General features: G+C 44.8%; 1 protein-coding gene across 7 annotated transcripts in view; it reads left to right on the top strand.

Annotated features, from left to right (window-relative positions):
- Positions 1 to 20,837, top strand: part of SNCAIP (synuclein alpha interacting protein) — a 134,125-nt gene that overhangs the window by 51,605 nt on the left and 61,683 nt on the right. For 5 of the 7 annotated variants that reach the window (XM_075931948.1, XM_075931947.1, XM_075931944.1 and 2 more), the window contains 2 exons: positions 3,499 to 3,601; positions 19,951 to 20,023. In XM_075931948.1, coding sequence (XP_075788063.1) covers positions 3,545 to 3,601; positions 19,951 to 20,023 — 130 coding nt within the window. In that variant the 5' untranslated portion in view covers positions 3,499 to 3,544. Of the gene's footprint in view, positions 1 to 601; positions 676 to 3,498; positions 3,602 to 5,114; positions 5,189 to 8,556; positions 8,610 to 19,950; positions 20,024 to 20,837 lie in introns of all 7 variants that reach the window. The other 2 variants (XM_075931950.1, XM_075931945.1) reach the window with 2 other exon arrangements.

The following is a 20,837-nucleotide window of genomic DNA, read 5'->3' as shown; positions in this document are numbered from 1 at the left end:
ACTGGTGGCATGGAGCGCAACACTATTTTTCCTTGAGATTTTGAATACACTCATGACTTTATCTTGTTGGCTGAAGTAGGAATTCAGTTCAGTAAATTACAGTAACTAAGAGCCAATCTGGTCAGGTAAATAGCAATGCACTTTGTCTCATTGTCATATGACTAAAACGAATGCTTGGCCATTACCATCAAGCAGCTTCCAGCTCCAGAAGATAACCCATTCCACTATTAACCTGTCTGGACAGGGCAATGAGCAGGTGGCAACTTCCAAATAGTTAAGTAACCTCATCGTGCAGTAGAATGCTTGAAAGATGTGGACGGTTGTGCTGCCATATTTCAGGCCTTCCTATACGTTGCTTGGGGAATTTATGATGATGAACCTTTTCTAAAGCTGTAGATCTCTTTATACTATCTAATTATACAAACTTAGTTGCATGGCAGTGAAATATGGGTGTAGAGCAGGTGGATTTACATTTTTTAATCCTTTTTTTTATATAGTTATCAATAGTGATGAAAAAATGGGTATAGAGAAGTAATGTTAAGTGGGCCATCCCAACTTCACATAATATGCCATCTTCTTTCTACCTCCCCTCCTAATACAGGTTGGACATCTATGGTCCAGCACCCCTGGGGACCTGAGCTGTCCCAGACCAGGGAATTTGCCAAACCAGGAGAGGTCAGTGCACCCGGGGTCCTCTCCTTGGGGCTCCCTGCCCTGCTGCTGATTCCACTAAAGCTTGCCTGGAACGGCTCCCCACCTTGCTGCCCACGTGCTGCCCCAACGTCTCCCAGAGTTACCGTCAGGGACCATTTGGCTGCTGCTGCTCCTGCTGCCATAGGATGTTCCCCAGGGTTCCTGGCTGGGACTACCCAGCTGCTGCCAGCCCTGCAGCCTCCGGGGGTTCCCCAACAGGGGCCACCCGGCTACTCTGCCCCATCCCTAAGGCCGCCCCACTGCTGCAGGAGATTCTGTGGGTTTCCCAGCCAAGGCCACCCACGTCTGCCAGCCCTGCTTCAGCTGGGGAGTTCCCTGGCTGATGTTGCCCAGTCATCCCGGCCCCTCTGACACTGGGGGTTTTCTGGGGTTCCTGGCTGGGACTGTCTGGCCTTAGGCAGCTCTACTGCAGCCGGAGATTTCCCGACCACCTTACTCCATTAATGCCAAGGGTTCTCCATCCCAGGCGAGGACTTCCCAGCAGCCACCTGGAGTTGCTGATACCAAGGGTTCCTTGGCCGGGGTGAGGGCTCCTTGGCCCCTACCTGGCCCAATTGATGCCGGGGGTTCCCCAGCCAGGGCGGGGGCTCCCCAACTCCTGCGTTCCTCCCACCTCAGGGCTTTTTGCTCCAACAAATATCTGTGCCCCTGCTGGACCACGGATGTTGCCAGATCAGAGAATCCTGGATTTGGGAGGTTCAACCTGTAGCTGGTTTTGCTCTTACGTACAATGCCTTTCACTCCTCCTTATGGCCTATGTCCAGAGATAATGGTTTTTGCAGAATAAAGGATAGTACTGTACATTGTTGCACTGCCTTTGAAGCAGTCTGGGAGGCTGTGACTCAGATTCATAATCCCCCTCCCTCTTCCCCCATTATTTTGTGGAAGGAGAGAACTGCATTTGGTCTGTACTCCCATGTGTATGCTGTGAAACATTCCATTGTAACTACGTTGCTGGGCATGATGGAGGGGGCAGAGTCAATGCTTTACCATTTGCTGCCCTGTTCTTTCTACCACCAGTGTAGTGTGATGTTTAGCAGTTTTGCAGAATCTACTTCTGCACCTGCTTTGCTTCCCAGAATGCACGTTACAAGCATAGGGATATCTTGCATAATTTGGCCACATGTAAGTTGACACATTTAGTCAATGACAAATTGATGTACAAAATGAAGTAGGATTTTTTTCTCATTTTGTGGGACCTAAGCTTGCAACGCTAGAGTTTGATGAAAATATCTGCAGCTAAATATTTTGCCCTGACTAAGCTATAGTTTCCTTCAAAATGTACTATGTAACAGCCTTAAGAAATATGCTGTAGTCTTATGTGCCCATTAATAAACAGGAGGAAAACTCTAAAGGGCCTGTTCATGACACCCTTACATTGACTAGGACCTTACTATGTGTGCGCACTTTGAACATCAATTTGCTATTCAGCAAGAGAACAAAATGAGTGCAATCATTCTGCCCAATAGCTTCCCATTATATAGCACGTTCTGATCCCTCAGATAAAAAAGATGTGGTTTGCTTTATATTATTTTACCCCCATCTCTCTCCCCTGGATATATGCATGTAATACAAACCTCTAACTGAGTCACGAGTGAATTTGTTCTAGAGTAACTTCTGTTGCAGAAGTTGACCCAATTTTGTGTTTCACTCCTCGAACACTGTTTTAAATGAGGTAAAACCTATTTTGTTTTTAAGTGGGAAATATGTAAGATTTGTTCATTCTTAAACAGCTGTCTTGTAGATTACTGTGAGGGAGAAATATGGTAATAGCTTGAGTGCATTTGGGGAAAAAGAATTTTAATTTTCCAAAGAGAACACAGTACTGAAAGATGCTATATTTGCAGTAATTTGATGAGAATCAAGCATTCAGCTTTCCAAGCTTAAAAACTATTTTGAGTACATTTCTCAGTCTTCTTTTTATAAATGTTTCAAGAACAGCTGTTTTAAGATCAACTTTTAGTTTGCAGAGGTCAGTGTATAGGAGATCAATGACTAGTTTTTTATGCCAAAGAATATAACACCTGCAGAATGTTTTGTTTTTTGTTGAAATTTGTATGTTAACGTTTGGTTAGCATATGATGATTCTCTTCAGACCATCACAGCTTAATTTCCATTATTTGTAAATGTGTTGTTTACCACTTGATTATTTACCAGTTGGTCATATTCATGAACTGGGGCTGATTTTTTTTCTTTCAGCTTTTCCTTTGTTACACACAAGTGCTGGATGAGTGAATTTGATACTGTAATAATGTTTAGCACTTAATGCCTTACATCTTAATTATTATTGTTTAGCAACAGAGGTAAATGGATTCATGGCCTGAAAAAGCTACATTTTTAGCACCAGCAAAGTTGCTCTACCAAAGCTAGATCAAGATTGTTGAGTACCCTTGACTCCCATTGAGTCAGTGGGAGCTTAGCATCAAGTGGACTGCTACTATTTAAGGACTTAATCCTGCAACTGTCTCTGTGCAGGCATCCTCTCTGACTTCAGGGGGGCTCTCCAGGGATACTGGGGGGCTGCCAGAACAAGTAGCAGAATTTAAGTCTGTCACACCCTGTTTATATGCAAGGTAGCTGTTGTACTGTATTAGCTGAAATAGGCATATGCACACACAACACATGATACATAGCTAAGAGCAGACAAATTAAATTTAAGGTATTTGGAAGGGTACTTCCAATCCAGCTTCAGTACTTGTTCAATTATATGGTGACCATGCTAAAACGTTTTAAAATAATTTATATTCTTTAATATATAATACCTCATTTTTTGTATATTAATAGGACTTTACTGCTGTACTGACTCACCCAAAATGTGCATAGAAGAATAATGGAAGCCCCTGAATACCTTGATTTGGATGAAATAGACTTTAGCGATGAGATATCTGTAAGTATAAATATTATTTTGTTTATTTAGAGAGAGATGATTTAAATGTCTTGATTTCTACATAAGACACACATCTCATTGTCATTAGAGACCAAAGAAGGCTTTTACCTCATGCGAAAGCTACTTACTTTGCTTCAAATATACACAAATTGAATTCTGATATATAGAAAAAATAAGCAATGACCCCATGTGTTAGAATGAAAATCAAAATTTTTCCAAGAGAAACATAAATCTCTGAAAGGAGAGCCTGCACTTTGTCTGCATATATAAAGATGATTTGCAAATTAGATTAATACATTTATTTTACTTGTACTGAACTGCCTTGATTAACTCTTCTGGTGAATTGCCCATTAAGTTATTACCTATGATCACCAAAAAATAGTTTTAAAAGAATTAAAAGTAGTGACATATGTGCTATCCCCTACCCTATCGCAATTTTGTGTAACCTTTTAATACAGCTAGAGCCAGTAGGACTTCTTGGGAGTCTAAGGCAGAAGTGGGAAGTTTTTTTGGACAAGTGAGAAGGGGAGGGGGGAGGAAAAATCTCAAACTCTTACTGATGTGGCCCCTGACTGAGAAGGAGAAAGACTCCCCACTTTCCCCTTGTACATCAGAGTGGAGCCAGGCCCAGGCTATTAGATTTTGTGTGCTCCAGCTCTGCGGCGGTAATGGGGGACAGTGGTGGAGGGGGTGGAATGCCAATACGGGCTCCCCAATGCTAGAGGGGAGCCCCGAGCTTCGGAGGCCAGATTCAGGTAAGCTGAGGGCTGGATGCAGCCCCCAGGCCTTAAGTTCCCCACCCCGATCTAAAGAGAGAATGATTCTGTTGAACCACTTTTCTCCTCAGCCATTATTTATGGGCTAATGCCTCCCTCCACGTAGATATGGACTTGAGGCAGTCCAATGTTACTTTTGGAGGCTCCAGCACTAAGCACTATCCTCGAGCTCAGGATTTTCTGCCTCCAGAGGTGGAACAAGTTGGTGGTTCAATTTCTCCCTATCATTTTGTTTTTAAATCTTTATTTGTATTAATTTCATCCATTTGTAGTTTATAATATTCTTCCTCCTCCTCCTTTGGTTTGGTAAATAGCAGCATGGTGACTTCAGCCACCTGAATCTGCTACTGCAGTATCTCCCTTGCTGGGCTCCTCTGCCCTTATTCGAGCCAGGCAGAGCTAACATGCAAATACTTGACTTAAATCTATGAGGTGTTCCATATGTGAAGCAGCCCTGACAACAGCTACAGAGGGTGAATTCTATCCAGCCTATTGCCAGATAACTGATATTCATTCTGCCAGAGTACGTGGCTCGGAGTTGGAGTGACATATCTGGTCTCCACCTTGCTCTGAGGAGACACAACTCCATCACAGAGAACCCCAATCAAGGCCTTCTGAGTTTTTCAGGGAGAGAGTCACATGCATCTGATGAAGTGGGTCTTTGCCAATGAAAGCTTATGCTACTACACTTCAGTTAGTCTATAAGGTGCCACAGGACTCATTGCCGCTTTTTCCAGATGAAGAGGAAGCTAGTTGCAAGAGACTGGATCTGGACCAGGAAAAACAGAAGGGATACTGAAAAGTCTGAGAGGTAGTCATGATAGTCTGTAACTTTATAAAAAAAAAAAAAAAAAAGAGCAATCCTGTAGCACCTTAGAGACTAACAAATATATATATATAGTACCATGAGCTCTAGTGGGTTTTACCCATGAAAGCTCATGATTATTTGTGTGTGTGTGTGTGTGTGTGTGTGTGTGTGTGTGTGTGTATATATATATATAAATAAAAAAAAATGTTAGTTTTTAAGGTGCTACTGGTTAGTTGGGTGGTTGGTTGGTTTGTTTGAAGTAGATACTGAGGTGGGCTTCAAAGGTGGCTTCCCACATACACTGGCTCCTCCCTCCCTCTCCCTCTTTATTAGAGGTACTATCTGTAACGATGAGAGGGTTAATTAGGATACATGTTCACATCCCTGACTAAGGCTGAGACTTATTGGTTAACTAGTTAAACCTTCACATCCCTAACTTGCAGCTGTAAATATTGTAAGCAAAAAAGCTGTTCATGTAAGGTGCACACTAGGGATGTTAAAATGCAGTTAATTGATTAGTCGAGTAGTTCATGGAATTTCCATCGACTACTTGACTAGTCGATAGGCACTTCCGCATTCCTCCTTTGAAATGTAGCCCAATGGGGACTCTTGTACATTTCAAAGGAGGAATGTGGAACTCCGTGTACAGCCCAGAGCCAGCGGGAAGTCCCACTGACTTCAGGCTGCACGCGAGTGCCTGCTTTGAAATATATGAGAATTCCCAGCAGGGGCTCTTGTGCATTTCAAAGCCATGGAGCCTAGGATGAGCGAGGGACTCCCCACTTGACCCCATTTCTGCACAGCATTTCAGTAGATCCCAGGTTCAGTTGGGGAGATTCCAGCTGACCCCAGGTTCTAAGGAAATGCCCACAGAGCCCGGATTCAGCTGGGAAGTCCTACACTGACCTCGGGCTCCCCAGCTGCCCCTTTGAAATGTGCGGAGGCTGAGTTTCAAAGGTGCAGCTGCTGCACAGCTGATCCTCAGCTCAGCTATGCAGCGCTGCCCCTTTGAAACACCAAGCTGATTCCCGGCTCCCTGCTGCATTTCCCCAGAACCCGGGGTCAGTTGGGACCCCGGGTTCTGGGGAAATGCCGCTTGAAACCCAGGGTTAGCTGGGGAATTCCCATCTGACCCTGAGCTCCATGGCCCTTCAGCATTTTAAAGGGACAGTGCCGTTGCATAGCTGAGCTGTGGCTCAACTGTGCGGTGGCAGTGGCTTCCCCTTTGAAACGCTGCCTTGAGGTTTCAAAATGGTAGCGCCGCACAGCTGATCCCCAGCTCAGCTGTGCAGTGCTGCTGCTTTTAAGTACCCCTTCTCCACACACACCGCTTTTCTGCCTCTGTCTTACAGAGGCAGCCAAGCTGGGGGGAATCAACTAGTTGAGTAGTCAACAGACTATCCGATAAGCAAATGATTATCAGATAGTCAACTAGTCTTTAACATCCCTAGTGCACTCTTTGTTGTTATTATAGGAACAACTAATGCAATTCATTCTTCCCTCCCTAATCATCTGTCTCCCCAAGTATTTCTCTTATGAATGGAAAAGAAAAGTTGTGTGTGCTGACTATCTGGTTAGAGAAGGTATTTCAACATACACACATTTCTGTTATAAATGAAACTTTTTATCTAGATTTTCAGGTCACCGTTATGAGGCAAAGTGCTCTTGTCAAATAACATAAGTTCTTGTAAAGGATTGTATTTTCCTTTTAGCATTTTGGAAGGTGTTTCCTTTTTCAAAAGCTCCAGATGCTTTACTCACATGAAGCCTCCTTTTAAAATGGATTTGATTTGTATCTATGTTTATACTGACTTATATTTAAAGGGGGGAGTGGCGGGGAGTAGGCCAGTTGTTGAGTCATTACAAGACAGTGATCCAATCTTGAAAGGATAGGTTATTCTGGAGATCTGTCTTGTTATCACTTTTCCGAATTAGATTATGTCCTGTAACCTCTTTCTAGTCCCAGTTTTACAAAAAACATAGAGCAGAATAGATGTATCCTCCTCTTGCCTCTCCCATTGTGCCTGATGCTACTAAATGGTGGATTTCACTACCAGTTACACTGTTGTACAGCTGAGATTGCCCATGCTGTTAGGAAGTATTCTGACCTCTTGCTGAACCTTTGATCTAATGGCGTAGATTATAGAAGAAGAAATTCTATCCCCATCCCTAGGTAGGAGAATGAAGGAGTTGATGTCAAAGGCAAGATTAGCTTGAGTGATACTGGTTTTACCACTATGTTCATCTCTTGTGTGGTCAAATGCATGAGTACACAGGCTTGGCACAGAAATGTGTGCAGACATGAGAACTGGGCAGAATTCTCCCTTTTATCAATCCACAGAACACTAATGCTGCTGCTCCTCTAATTTCCAGTTATGTACATTTGGGGGGGGGGGGGGGGGAAGGGTTGTTGTTGTTTAGGGCTTGCTGTCAAGCTTTTGTGGCTTTCTGAATCTTCATATTTCATCTCCATGCTGCTGTGGAGAGAGCAGCTCCAGAGCACGTTTGTTAACATTTTCAACTTTCCTGCTAGACTTCCTGTTAAGATCCAAAGCAGATAAGTAGTTACAATCCAGTGGTTGTTCTGTGGCTTATGTGAAGGGCTGTAGTGGTCTCAGTCCATTTTCAGTGTACTGATGTCCATACCAGAAAGTCACTATCCCAGATGAAATCCTTGTGGATCATCTTGGACAAGATGTACAGATCTGAATGGCCACAGAGGGACTGCCTTTGGAATACTAAAGCTGTTTTAAATATAAAATAAATATTTATTTTGTCTTAATTTTACGTGTGTTTCTCAGTAAATAGAAACTATAACTTTCTGTTCCATAAAATGCCCATTTTTTAGACTCTTAGGATACCATCCATTAAGTATCACAAATCACAGATTTATTTGGGTGGAGTTTATAGTCAGTACAGTAATGTAACTCTAGTTTATACTGTACTGAGATATTCTGTTTAAAATTAAAATTACATTTGGTCCCCAACTGGCACATCTTCACTTATTACTGTTATGAAAGAGCAAGTGACATGGGCGTATAGTCGACAAGAAAAGCAGGAAATGGAGCAATTTGAAACTTGTAAATAGCATTTAATCTCAGATAGACCTATAAAAACCAGTATATGCAAGTTTAACCTTCACCCTTTCCCAGTCAGTCCTCTGGGGACAGATAAAATAAGTCCCATTAGTAAGTTGTATACTGGTCTAGTGGTCCCTTTATGGTTTCTTGCAAGCTGTTCACTACTCTTCCATGTTAAGCAGTTTGAAATTATTAATACCAAATGTTCCAGTTAGGATAGAGGATGTGTTAGGTATTGTATATGCACGCAGGAAGACATTCTGTTTCCCAACAAGCTTTGCATGGATACAGGGGTCTGTCAGCTTCGTGTCAGTGCTGGATTGGAGATGGAGAAGATGCTGCATGTGAGTTTAACAGTAAGAGGAAATTAAATACAGCAATAAAATTTTGTATTTACATAGATTAGCTATTGCACTCCTTGATTAATTGGAAATAATGTCCAAGCCTTTTGTCTTTTATTAAAAAAATTGGCTGTCTTCAACAGCTGCTCACCCAAGCCAAACATTGATCAGCTCATCTGAAGAAGTGGGTTTAGCACATGAAAGCTCATGATACTACAGGCAGTCCCCGACTTACGCGGAACCGACTTATGTCGGATCCACACTTACGAACGGGGCTTTCTCGCCCTGGAGGTCGAGGTAGCGGATTGCTATCTGCGAGCTCCGGGGCGAGAGAGCCCCCGTTCGTAAGCTGCTCCGGTGCCCCTGGTCTGCTGGAGACCGTCTCCAGCAGACCAGGGGCACCGGGCGGGTTCCCGCGCTTCTGAGGCTTTGCCAGAGCAAAGCCTCAGAAGCGCGGGAACCCCCCACGGCTGCCACTTCAGTCCCGGTGCCTGTGGTCTGCTGGGGACCGTCCCCAGCCGACCACAGGCACCGGGATTGAAGCCGCAGCCGCGGGGGGGTCCCGCGCCTCTGAGAATTTGCCAGAGCAAAGCCTCAGAGGCGCGGCACCCCGCTGCCGCTGCGGCTCTGCTCCCCGTGTCCCTGGTCTGCTGGGGGGTGGGGGGGCGCGGCTAGTGTGCCCCCCTCCCCCCAGCAGACCAGGCTTTTGTTTTGGACCCTGGAGCAGAGCAGCTGGGGCGCTGCCGATTGGTCCTGCAGCGCCGCTCTGGGCACTACTGGACCAACCCGGCAGCACCCCAGCTGCTCTGCCCCAGGTCCTGATTCAGCCGCTGTTGGTCAGTTTCAGCAGTGGCTGAATCAGGACGCCTGGGGCAGAGCAGCTGGGGTGCTGCTGGGTTGGTCCAGTAGCGCGGAGGAGCAGTGCTACTGGAGCAACCCAGCAGCACCCCAGCTGCTCTGCCCCAGGCGTCCCCAACTCAGCCGCTGCTGAAACTGACCAGCGCTGACTATAGGAAGCCCGAGGCAGAGTTGCTCTGTCCCAGGCTTCCTGGAATCAGCGCTGATCAGTTTCAGCAGCAGCTGACTTGGGGAAGCTTGGGGTTCTTAAGTTGAATCTGTATGTAAGTCAGAACTGGCGGTCAGTTTCAGCAGCGGCTGAATCTGGACGCCAGTTCCGACTTAGGGACTGTAGGTTTGTTCTTAAGTTGAATCTGTATGTAAGTCAGAACTGGCGGTCAGTTTCAGCAGCGGCTGAATCTGGACGCCAGTTCCGACTTACATACAGATTCAACTTAAGAACAAACCTACAGTCCCTATCTTGTACGTAACCCGGGGACTGCCTGTATATATATTGGTAAGCCTCTAAGATGCCACAGGACTACTTATTGTTTTTAAAGTTACAGACTAACATGGCTAGAATTCTGAAATTTTTGAGCAATAGGCAGAATCAATTATCATCCTTTTACAGTGAGACAGAGTAGAAGGCAGTTAAGACTTAGACTTTTTCAGATTCAAACAAAAGATTTGCATAATAAAATATAAAAACAACTCCTGACTGTTACAAGTAAAGAATAAAATACAGAATAAAATATATGTACATCAAATGATACAAATCACACACATAAGCATGAAGACTCAAAATAGGGCTGTAAATGTGTTAATCATAGTCAGTTGGCTCATAGTTGATCCTCTTGGGAAGTAGATTATTTTCTTATAGTCACGCCACCAGCCTGTTATTTTCTTTTCAGTTATGAATGCTATTCTTTATGCTTGATTGTTTTAATGTTTAGCTAAGTGAATTCTGAGTTTGCAAAAGCACAGAGACCACTGACATGACATAGGCAAAGTTTGTGTGTAAGCTTTTTGGTTCATTTTTTATATCAAATCTGTTGTGCTTAGGCAGCCATTTGGATCAGATGTGCAGTATAAACAAGTGAATTAATAAAATGTGTTGTAAGGCTGCTTTGCTACTTCATAATCTTGTTCCTGACCTGCATCACCCACAGTGTGTTCTGGACTTAGATTGTGAATTTGTGGAGTTGTGAATAAGAGTGCTGTAAGGCATTCAAAAATCCTGTAGGGCAGGGGTGGCCAACCCACAGCTCGTGAGCCGCATGCGGCTCTTTGATTAAAAAATTGCAGCTGCTGATGGTACCACTCAGGTTGGCCGCTCTGCACAAGGCTGCTCACGGCCGGGCTGCTCTGAGCCACGTTCCAGCATGTGCTCACAGCCCGCCTCTCTGCTCACAGCCCGTCCCCTTTTCCCCCCTCCCACTCACAGCATCCCAGCCAGCGCATTCTCATGGACCGCTGCTCTGCTCGCAGCACCTCCCATGTTCATAGCATCCCAGCCAGTGCGTGCTCAAGGCCTGCTGCTCTGCTCACAGCTCCCGTCTCTTCCCCTCCTTCCCCATGTGCATGGCTCCCAGCCAGCATGTGCTGAAGGCCGGCCATTCAGCGCACGCACCCCAGCACCTGGAGGGAGACGCACATGGCAGTAGCTGCTGCTCTGGGCCTTAGGTTAGAGCGGGGTGGGAGGGATTGGATTGGCACAGGGCAGGGAGCCTGGCTCTAGGGGAGTGGAGGAGGATTGGATTAGAGCAAGGAGGGAATGACTGGCTCTGGGTGAGGGGAGAGGAATGGAGAAGGAGATTGGCTTGCGGGCGAGTAGGTCTGGAGTCTCAGTAAGCACGTGCGCTGCTTCCCCCTTCCCCAACCAGCCAGTATGTTTCCTGAACAGCTAGTTCTGTGATGCGCCAGCAATTTCCTTCACCTACTGCCTACCTGTGGGGAGGGAGAGTCCCAGGACCTCACCAGCTCCAACTGTTCAGGATGTGCGTGGCTGTCGTGGGGAGTGAGGAGCATGGTGTGTGCTTCCTGAGCAGTCCTGGGACTCCCCCTCCCCCTCCCCACAGGCAGGCAGCAGGGGAAGGAAGTTGCTGGCGCACCACAGAACTAGCTGTTCAGGAAACGTGCTGGCTGTTTGGAGGAAGAGGAAGCAGTGCACGTGCTTACTGAGATCCCAGACCTGGCACACAGCTGTAGGATCCCCAGGTACTGGCTCCAGCTGTCCCTGTCCCCTCCCCCTGGCCAGACCGCCCCCACACACACACACAAGTCCCAGCACCCATCTGTCCCCTGCCCCAGCACACACCAGCGCCCTGCCCTAGCACCCTGCCACCTGCCCCAGCATTCTGCCCCAGCACCCCGTCCCCTCCCCCTGGCCAGACCCCTCCACGAGTCCCTGCCCCAGCACCAGCACCCTGTCCTCTGCTCCAGCACCCTGCCCCAGAACCCACCAACACCCTTCCCCTTTCACCAGCACCGTGTCCCCTCCCCCTAACCAGAACTCCCCTCCCCCCATGACTCCCTGCCTCAGTACCAGCACCTTGCCCCAGCACTCTGCCCTAGCACCATGTCCCCTCTCCCTGGCCAGACCCTCCGCGCCCCCCCCCCCCCACACATGTCTCTGCCCCAGCACCCTGTTCCCTGTCCCCACCAGCAGTTGGGGCTTCGGAGGTTTTGGAGGGTGTGTGTGTGGGGTGTGGTGTGTTTTTTTTTTTTTTTTGCATCTCACTTGTGTGGCCCCGACTAACTTTTCTGTAGGTCAATGACACCTGACTCAAAACAGGTTCCCCACCCCTCTCATAAAAAAAGACAATGCTGAAACATTTTGTGTTTGACATAATATTTTATTTAAAAATGAATCCTGGCCAACAAGCCCCCAATTGGAACCTAGCTCCCATCTGGCCGCAGCATCATAACACTCCTGTACCCCCCCCCATGCCCCAAACCTCAGCCTATCACTGGAACCCCCTGTCCTGAGCCACTCGCATCCCCAAACTCCTGCACCCCCACATTCCCAGTCTTCTGCCACATCACTCCCACACCATTCACACACTTCAAATCTGTGTCCTGAGCGCATCATACTCCCAGCCTCCCTGACCTGAGCCCCTCATGCACCCCAGCCCAAACTCCTGCAGCTTGCACAGCACCCCAACCCTCCACCTGACCTCAACACTCTCCAGCCTGGAGCCCCCTCGCTGAGCCAGCATCCTCTTCTCTGCTTCCTCCTGTACCCAAATTACCTCCCAGAGCTTGCACCTCTCACCCCTTCCCACACCCAAATCCTTCATTCTCACCCCAGAGCCTGCACCTCCTGTTTCAACCCAGTGAGAGTGGCTCTTTTCTGAAACATTCTGTAATGTTATTGTTATCACTATATTTTGCATACAATATATATATGCATAACTTAAATGAATTGCATGCACCCCTGGGGCAGCTAGGACATGCAGCTTTTAATGGGTGCCCTGGCGTGACATTTTTTTTCCCCTTCCCTCTCAACAACTTTTCCCCCAGAGTCCTGGCACCTATATAGATAGATATATCCACCACTTTTTTGGCTCTTCATCTCTAACAGGTTGGCCACCCCTACAGTAGGGAATAGTTAAGAGTCGACCACCTTACTCATTTTCAGTTGCGACTTGAGCTAGCATTTATAACCTTGTCTCTCAAGGGGGGGAAAAGGAGTGCTTTTCATTTTACTATGGAAGCACTATGTATGATGATGCTTTCTATGTATTGAGATCTAGAACTAGTAAAGCTGTGTAAATAGCAACCCTTTAAAAGTGTCCTGAATGAGGAAGGTACTGCACAGTTGTAAACCATGAAGTAGCTAATTTTAAAGTGTTTTAAAACACTTTAAATGTTTACAGTTTCATAATTTGATAAAGTTTAATCTTAACTCTGGTAGTTAACTCTGATCTTTTTGAGTTAGTGTTAATATCCAGAGTTACAATATAGTATATCACTTAAAGAATTTAGTATCCATCAAGAATTTTGAATGGTAGGTCAGAATTTGGAATTAAAATGTAATTTTCTGTAGGTGATTTCATGTGAATAAAAGACTACTAGATTGCTGCATTTTCCAGAGTAGTATTTAAACAAGAATGGTTTATTCTAGGAAAAGTTCTGTAATGTTAATAACACCTTATAAAAACATAATTGTAATGTGAACAAGAAGCTGTCTGTATCATCTAGCTAAAAACAGAGGAGTTATGAGTTTGAGATCAAGATGGAGGCACTGGAGACCCAATCCATTGCCAGTGAAATCAGTTAGAGTTTGACCATTGACTTCATTAGTAGCAGGACAAAGTCCTTGATGGTTTCAGCAGTCACTATGGACCTGATATTTGTGGTTGTCATGTTCCCATTGAGGTGCTGAGTGTCTCTTGGGAAGTTGTAGTGAAAGTTATCACATTAGACAAGTGATAGACTAGCCATGGCCATTATTGTCACTATACATTTTATTTAATTTTATTTTTAAAACTGTTTCTGTTGCCTATCGGTGCTTAAGATTTAATTTTTCTTCCATTACTTTTCTTTCTTCTGTTATTGGGCTGGCAATTAATTTTAAGTTTGAATGACCATGCATAAACTGTCCCTATTTCCCTTACCCAAAACAAGAAACAGAAATTAACAAACTGAGAATCACTTTCTGTTCTCCAGCCCCCACGCTTAAAACTCACTTAAAAACACTTCTAGTGTTGCAGGGCAACCAGCTGTGTTCATAATCCCTGCTTGACTACACCACTGTGACAGGTTGGCATCACTTGATGACCTGATCATACCATTGAACCCCACCACCCTGTCCTGAGCCAGAAGCTCTGGTGTCCCCCAGAAAGGCCCACAGAGTTGGGATTTCAGCCCACAGCAGAGTAACATGGACACTTAGAACAGCTCAGTTCCAGGAGGGCTCTGTTGCAGGGCCTTAACACAGCATCCAGGTGCATTGTCCCAATGGGATCAAAGCCCTAGATAAATACATCTTACCCTGCATAAAAGTTTTTACACAGAACAAGCTCACAAAATATGCTCCCTGTATCATCGATGAAGAGATATACACAGCTCTTGTTCCTTCCTAGATAACCATTTTTTACACTGGATGTAATAGTCCCTAGTCTCTGTCAGAAGCTGGGAATGGGCAACAGGGAATGGATTACTTGATGATTTTCTGTTGTGTTCATTCTCTCTGGAGCACCTGACATTGGCTACTGTAAGAAGATAAGATGCTGGGACAGATGGGCCTTTGGTCTGACCCATTATGGCCATTCTTATGTTCTTAAAAACAAAAAGTGATTTTATTAAATATAAAAAGTAGGATTTAAGTGGTTGCACGTGATAAGACTGATCAGAGTAAGTTATTCTTCTTAAACCCTTGTACTCCGAGTGGAGCATAGGTCATCCACAAGTCTCCTCCATTTCACTCTGTGAAGGTGTGGTTGGTTGAGGAGAGGCTTAATTAGTACGTATAAAACATTTTAAGATCCTTGACTAAGAAGTGGAAAATAACATTACAGGATTGTGAATAGCAAACATAGCGTTCAGAATGGGAGGCCCACAGCAATCAACGTTACCGTTTGATCCATTGAGTAAGCTAGAAATTCTGGCTGGAAGAAAGGTTAACAAACAGGAGTGGATTGGGACTGGAACTAGAAAACTGGAGAAGGAAGTTGCAGGGGGAAGAACTGGCAGTGGCTTATGCTTTTAGGGCTGGGAAAAGTCTGCTACAGGAAGCAAATACTATTACCTTCTAGCAGCTCTGTAGTTTCTCAGCTGAAAGCATCTTCTCTGTATTGACCACAAATGCAGATAGCAGAAATGCAAAAGTGCAAAAATATTTCTGAGAACAGAGGTGGGTGGGAGGAAATCTGTTAATGAAATCAAGCATACATCCTTAAACATCATCATCTGATTTATAACACATTCAGTTGACTTTTTTGAATATATTTTAATACAATGTAGACTTGACAAGAAACTTTGTACGTCCAGGAGAAGAAGGGAAAAAATCCTGAAAAGGAATGGATTTTCACTTTTGAGGATGCCTGGCAAAACACATAACTATGGAGTACAAAAGGCCTAATTCAGAATGAAATACAGACTGTGTAACAGTTTAACCTATACTAGCTGATGTTACAAAGCCACCATATTTCTTTGGAAATAAGATGCTTCTATTAAGTATCTTAATATGCTGGTTCAACATTATCTTTTTTGGGTGTGTGTGTGTGTGTGTGTGTGTGTGTGTGTGTGTGTGTGTGTGTGTTAGGGATGCAATAGTATAGTCGATTAACTGATAAGCAAAAGCTTATTGGTTAATGCTATAGACTACACGCAATCTCCCTCCCCTTCTTCTCCCTCCCTCTCCCCCAGTCAGCAAATTTTTTAGTAGGCTGGCTAGTAGCCCGGCTCTACTGCCTCATGGTGGGTCAAGGACCTACCCCGATGCAGCTCTGAATTTAAAGTGTATTAGGAGCCGGGTGGGCAGGCAGGCAGCCTGGCTCAGTCCTAGCTTGTTTTGGGTCAGGGACCTACCCAGCGATGTGGCTCTGCATTTAGTGTATTTAGGAGCCAGGCGGTCAGGCAACCCGGCTCAGTTATGCCTCATCCCTCCCAGGAGCTCAGCCCACTCCTGGAGAGGGGCTGCTGCTACCCCATGCTGCTGCTTCTATATCAGAGGCAGCAGCATGGGGCAACAGGCAGCCAGTCCATGAGGGGAGCTGTTTTTTTTTTTTTTTTAACTGGCTACCCTCACGAACCAGCACCTGCCTGGTACCACATGCTGCTACCTCTGATACAGAGGCAGCAGCGCAGAGTGGCAGGGGGCTCCTCGGGAGTGGGGCCAGAGTACTGGCTGCCATCTCCACCCCTGGGGACTAGAGAATAGGCAAGTAACTGATAAGAATTCCTGAGGTTAATCATCTGTTCAATTAACCGACATTTAACATTCCTAGTATGTATTTGTATTTGATGGTATCCTTTTCTCACCACCCTTCACGTATCACTTACCATTTTAGAGTATATCTACATTGGAATTAAAAACCTTGGCTGGCCAATGCCAGCTGACACCTTGGCTGGCCAATGCCAGTTCACAGGGTTCAGACTAAAGGGCTGTTTAATTGTGATGTAGACATTTGGGCTTGGGCTGGAGCTCCAGGCTCTTGGACCCTGTGCAGTGAGAGGGCTCCCAGAGCTTAGACGGCAGTCTCAATCCAAATATCGACACTGAAGTTAAGCAGGCCCTTTGTCCAAGCCCCTTAGTCAGAGTCAGCTGACATGGACCAACCATAGGTGTTTGATTGCAATATATGTAACACTAACAGATGGAAGTGAACCTGGGACCTCTGGAGCTTAGTGTATGAGCTTCTACTGCATGAGCTAAAAACCTCTCAGCTAAGGCTGTAAAGGCTACTCATTCTTTCTCTCTGTAGGTGGTCTCATGCACACTGCATGGAACGCTACACAACACTCAGCAGGCGTGTGGGTTACTGACTTCCCCTAACTGAGGAAGCGCATCCTGAGCTTCAGTGATGTCCCAGTGGAAATCCCAAATGAGCTCCCACTTGTAACACCGACAGGCAGAACCAACCGGGAACCTCTAGAGCAGTGTTTCTGAAACTGTTCTGCGGAATCACTCTCAGAAACACATTAACTGGATGCCCTGGTTTGTTTATTTAACTGCACTGCAGCCATGGAGCCTTGCGGCCACCCTGGTTAATTTACCCGCGCCATGGCCACAGAGCCTCGCAGTTCCCATTGGCTCTGTTTCATCCTTTGTAGCCAAGGGGAACTGCGGGGAGCAGTGTGGGCCGGGCCACCACTTCCCGCAGCTCCCGTTGGCTGCAAAGGATGAAACCGAGCCAATTGGAGCTGCGAGGCTCCGTGACCACAGCGCAGGTAAATGAATCAGGGTGGCCAGTTAATGTGTTTCTGAGAGTGATTCGGTGGAACATTTTCAGAAACACTGCTCTAGAGTTTAGTGCATGAGCTTCTACTGCATAAGCTAAAAGCCAGCTGGTTTTCTGGGTTTCTGAAGCTCAGGATGCACTTCCTCAGCTAGGGGAAGTCAGTAACTACACACCTGCTGGATGTGGTGCGCTGTTCCATGTAGTGGCACTTAAATCACCTACAGAGAGAGAGAGAGAATGAGTCTGTTCTACAGCCTTAGCTGATAGCCAGCTGGCTTTTAGCTCAAGCTGTAGAGGCTCCTGCACTAAGCTCCAGAAATGCCGGGTTCAGGTTCAGCTCCGCCTATTGGCATTACACATAAACATACCCTTAGATTATGAGCGGGGACCAAATATTTTTATATGCCTGTACTACTCCTTAGTATATAGGATGTCTGTCCAGGTTGGGTTCTCTGGGTAGCACTGCAATATAAATATTCATGAATTAAAGTTCTGAGGCTGAGAATGCTTAACATTTTCAGTTCCCATGGACATAAATGCAGGTGCCCAATATCTCTCAGGATTTGTAGGCCATAAAGGAGAAAAGTAGTATGTCAGGGAGAGAGAGAGAGAGGGGGTGGGTGGGTGGGTGTGTGTGTGTGTGTGTGTGTGTGTGTGTGTGTGTAAAAGAGAGAGAAAGAGAGAAGTAGCCATATTTTACTTGAGTTCATTTGACTCAAAAAGAGTAAGTTATTTCTGTAATTGGTCACCTGAGATTTACTTTGTATGATTCAGTGGCATATTGTCACTTGAACTTTAATTTGCTTCAGACATGCAATTGGCAAACTGTCAACATAAAAACAAAACTGGTATGACAGTTGCTTTTTTGTGTGGAAAGCTGCCATGTTTTTGTATGTTATTGTTCCGCTTCATCTGTCAATAGCAGACTAGCTAAAAATATTCCTTCCTTTAAGAACATATGGCTTTTATACATTCCTCAAAATTTTGTGCTATATTAATCCTAAATACTTTTTACTTGTGACTGGTTTTAATAGATCTTTTAAATGTTCAAAAGCCATTGATTTTTTTTCCCAAAGGCATAATGATTTTCAAATGTGTTGGTTTGGAAGGAGACTCTTGTGACACTCTAACACTAGATTAAGGGCTTCTTGATATTGATAACCAGATTTCTGTTTGTGGGAAATTGTATTTTTATACTGTTGGATCATATGGCAGATTGAAGGCATTCCACATGATTACAAGAAAGTGATTGCAGCTTAATCGGCTGAATATGTCATCCTTATTTTTCTCCCTTTAAAGCTGAATCCAAAGAATAACATGCTAATCAATATCAGGTGTAGTCTTTTCATATCAAAGTGCTAATACGTGTTTGTTTTCATGAAACCTATTCTTGGATGAGTTGACTTGTTTTTATGAGTATATTTTGGGGAGGTATCTATATATTAGGTCTTTAGTATACAAGCATATTTTTTTTCAGTTAGCCTTGTAGAAATCTGAATGTTGCCTAGTATAAAACAAATTATGTTAGAGAGGTAATTTGGATCTTGAAAAATCAAACACTATACCACATAGCACACATGACCAAAGTAGTCCCTGGATTTCTAAACTCTCTTTCAATGTTAATATGGTTGTGCAAGCTGTGACTATAATTAATATATGTGATAATCATCATGACCCAAGCAGTTGAGCTCCAAAAGGATGATAAGTCCCCTCAAGAAATGCTGTAGCTTGATATCTGATGGGGCAGTGAATGCTGGCATGCAGTTACCTTCATAAGCAGTTACCAGCTACTCCATTTCATGAGCAGAGTAGGGGTAGCCCTGACATCAGACACTTGAAAAGAGTTTGTACCCAAGGCCAGATTAAGAAGGGAGCTTTAGGGGCTGGATCTTAGGGTCACAGGCTAAGTGGGACCTTGCAAAAAAATCTCTAGGCCACTGAAAGTGTATATCTTTATGTGAGTCCCCCACAATCCAGGGATCTGAGTTGCAGCCACTAAAGCTGGGCTGGAGCAACAGCTACCAGATGTTCCATCTGTGCACTTCCCTTGCCTGCAGGTTCCACCCTTGTAGCTCCCTTATGCTGAGAATCATGGCCAATGGGAGATGCAGGGAAACACACAGAGACACCTGCCCCTTCCCTTCCTCAAGGCCTGCATCACCAAAAGGAAGCATCTTGAACCCCAAACCCCTGCCTCTCGCACACCTGAACTCTCATCGAGGCCCCGCATCTGCACCTCCTATCCTGAGCCCTCTCCCCATACTCCATACCCCTGGGCCTCAGCCTGGAGTCCTCTCTTGCACCCAAAGCCTCTCATCCCAAGCCCTACCCTAGAACCCACACCCCCCAGCCAGAGCCTTTACCCCCTCTCGCATCCCAATCTTCTGCCCCTGCCTGCAATCCTCTTCCATATTCTGAACACCTTATTTTTGGCCTCACCTTGAAGCCTAGAGGGCTCCACAAAATCTAATAACCCCGAGTCCCCAGAAGATTTAATCTGGCCCTGGATGTGCCTACTACTAATGCATGTTTCTTTTGTATAACTTGGGGAATGTATCAAATTTGTATTTTATATGCATTTTTACCTCTCTCTATTTCAGTACTCTGTAACTTCTCTCAAGACTATCCCAGAATTATGTAGGAGATGTGATTCACAAAATGAAGACAGATCAGGTATGCCTCCCACTTTTGTTCTCCCATCCTCTTTAGGCTGCTTCTTAAAGTGTAATACTTAACACTGCACTTTGTCTTGTTGTTTTTGTTTTCTGTTATTTTTGTACTGCTTTCTGGAAACATGGATTTTTTTTTCAACAGATGTTAGGTCATTAGCAACAAAAAAAAATCCATAAAAGGATTTTGCTGTATAAATGTAAGGCTTCATCCAAGCAGCTCCAAACCACAATATATGCAACAATTTACTTTAAAACCAAGAAACCATTGGTGACAAGACATAATGATGAAGGCGCCAATGAAAGAATGTTGGATACATTTACTATCCCTATGACATGATCAGTTTGAGGGATGATATTTTGCCAGGTCCTGAAATCCTATCAGAGATGCTACAAGATAGATTCTACTGTACTCTGCTCTAAGACATACTGTAACAGTTAAGATTAAAGCAAAGTTTTTGAGTTTAATAGTGTAAACTAAATGAAGAATCATGGCATATAGATGAGAACCAGCTGGAGACCTTTTCCCCCCGCTGACAAGAAGTGCACGCTGTGTTGTTTTTCACTTTCTAAATCAGATTAAGCCTCTTTTGTTTTTCTTTCTGTGATGAACAAAAATGTATTGATGAGAGTAATACGTTAGTGTGGAGCTATGAAAAGTTTTTTATGTTTTCATCTGATGGTTTAATTGTGCTTCCATGTTGAATCTAAAACATTTACAGCAGAAACCTGAGACCTGAAATTCATGGGAAGATGGAGCATGCCAGACTTTGCAAGCCTTATTTCTGTATTTCTTTTACATAGTTGTAAATTACCAA

The sequence above is a fragment of the Pelodiscus sinensis genome, chromosome 6 (assembly GCF_049634645.1).
Source record: "Pelodiscus sinensis isolate JC-2024 chromosome 6, ASM4963464v1, whole genome shotgun sequence".
NCBI lineage: Eukaryota > Metazoa > Chordata > Testudines > Trionychidae > Pelodiscus > Pelodiscus sinensis.
Note: the sequence above shows the minus strand (reverse complement) of the source record. Positions and strands in the feature narration are given on the sequence as shown.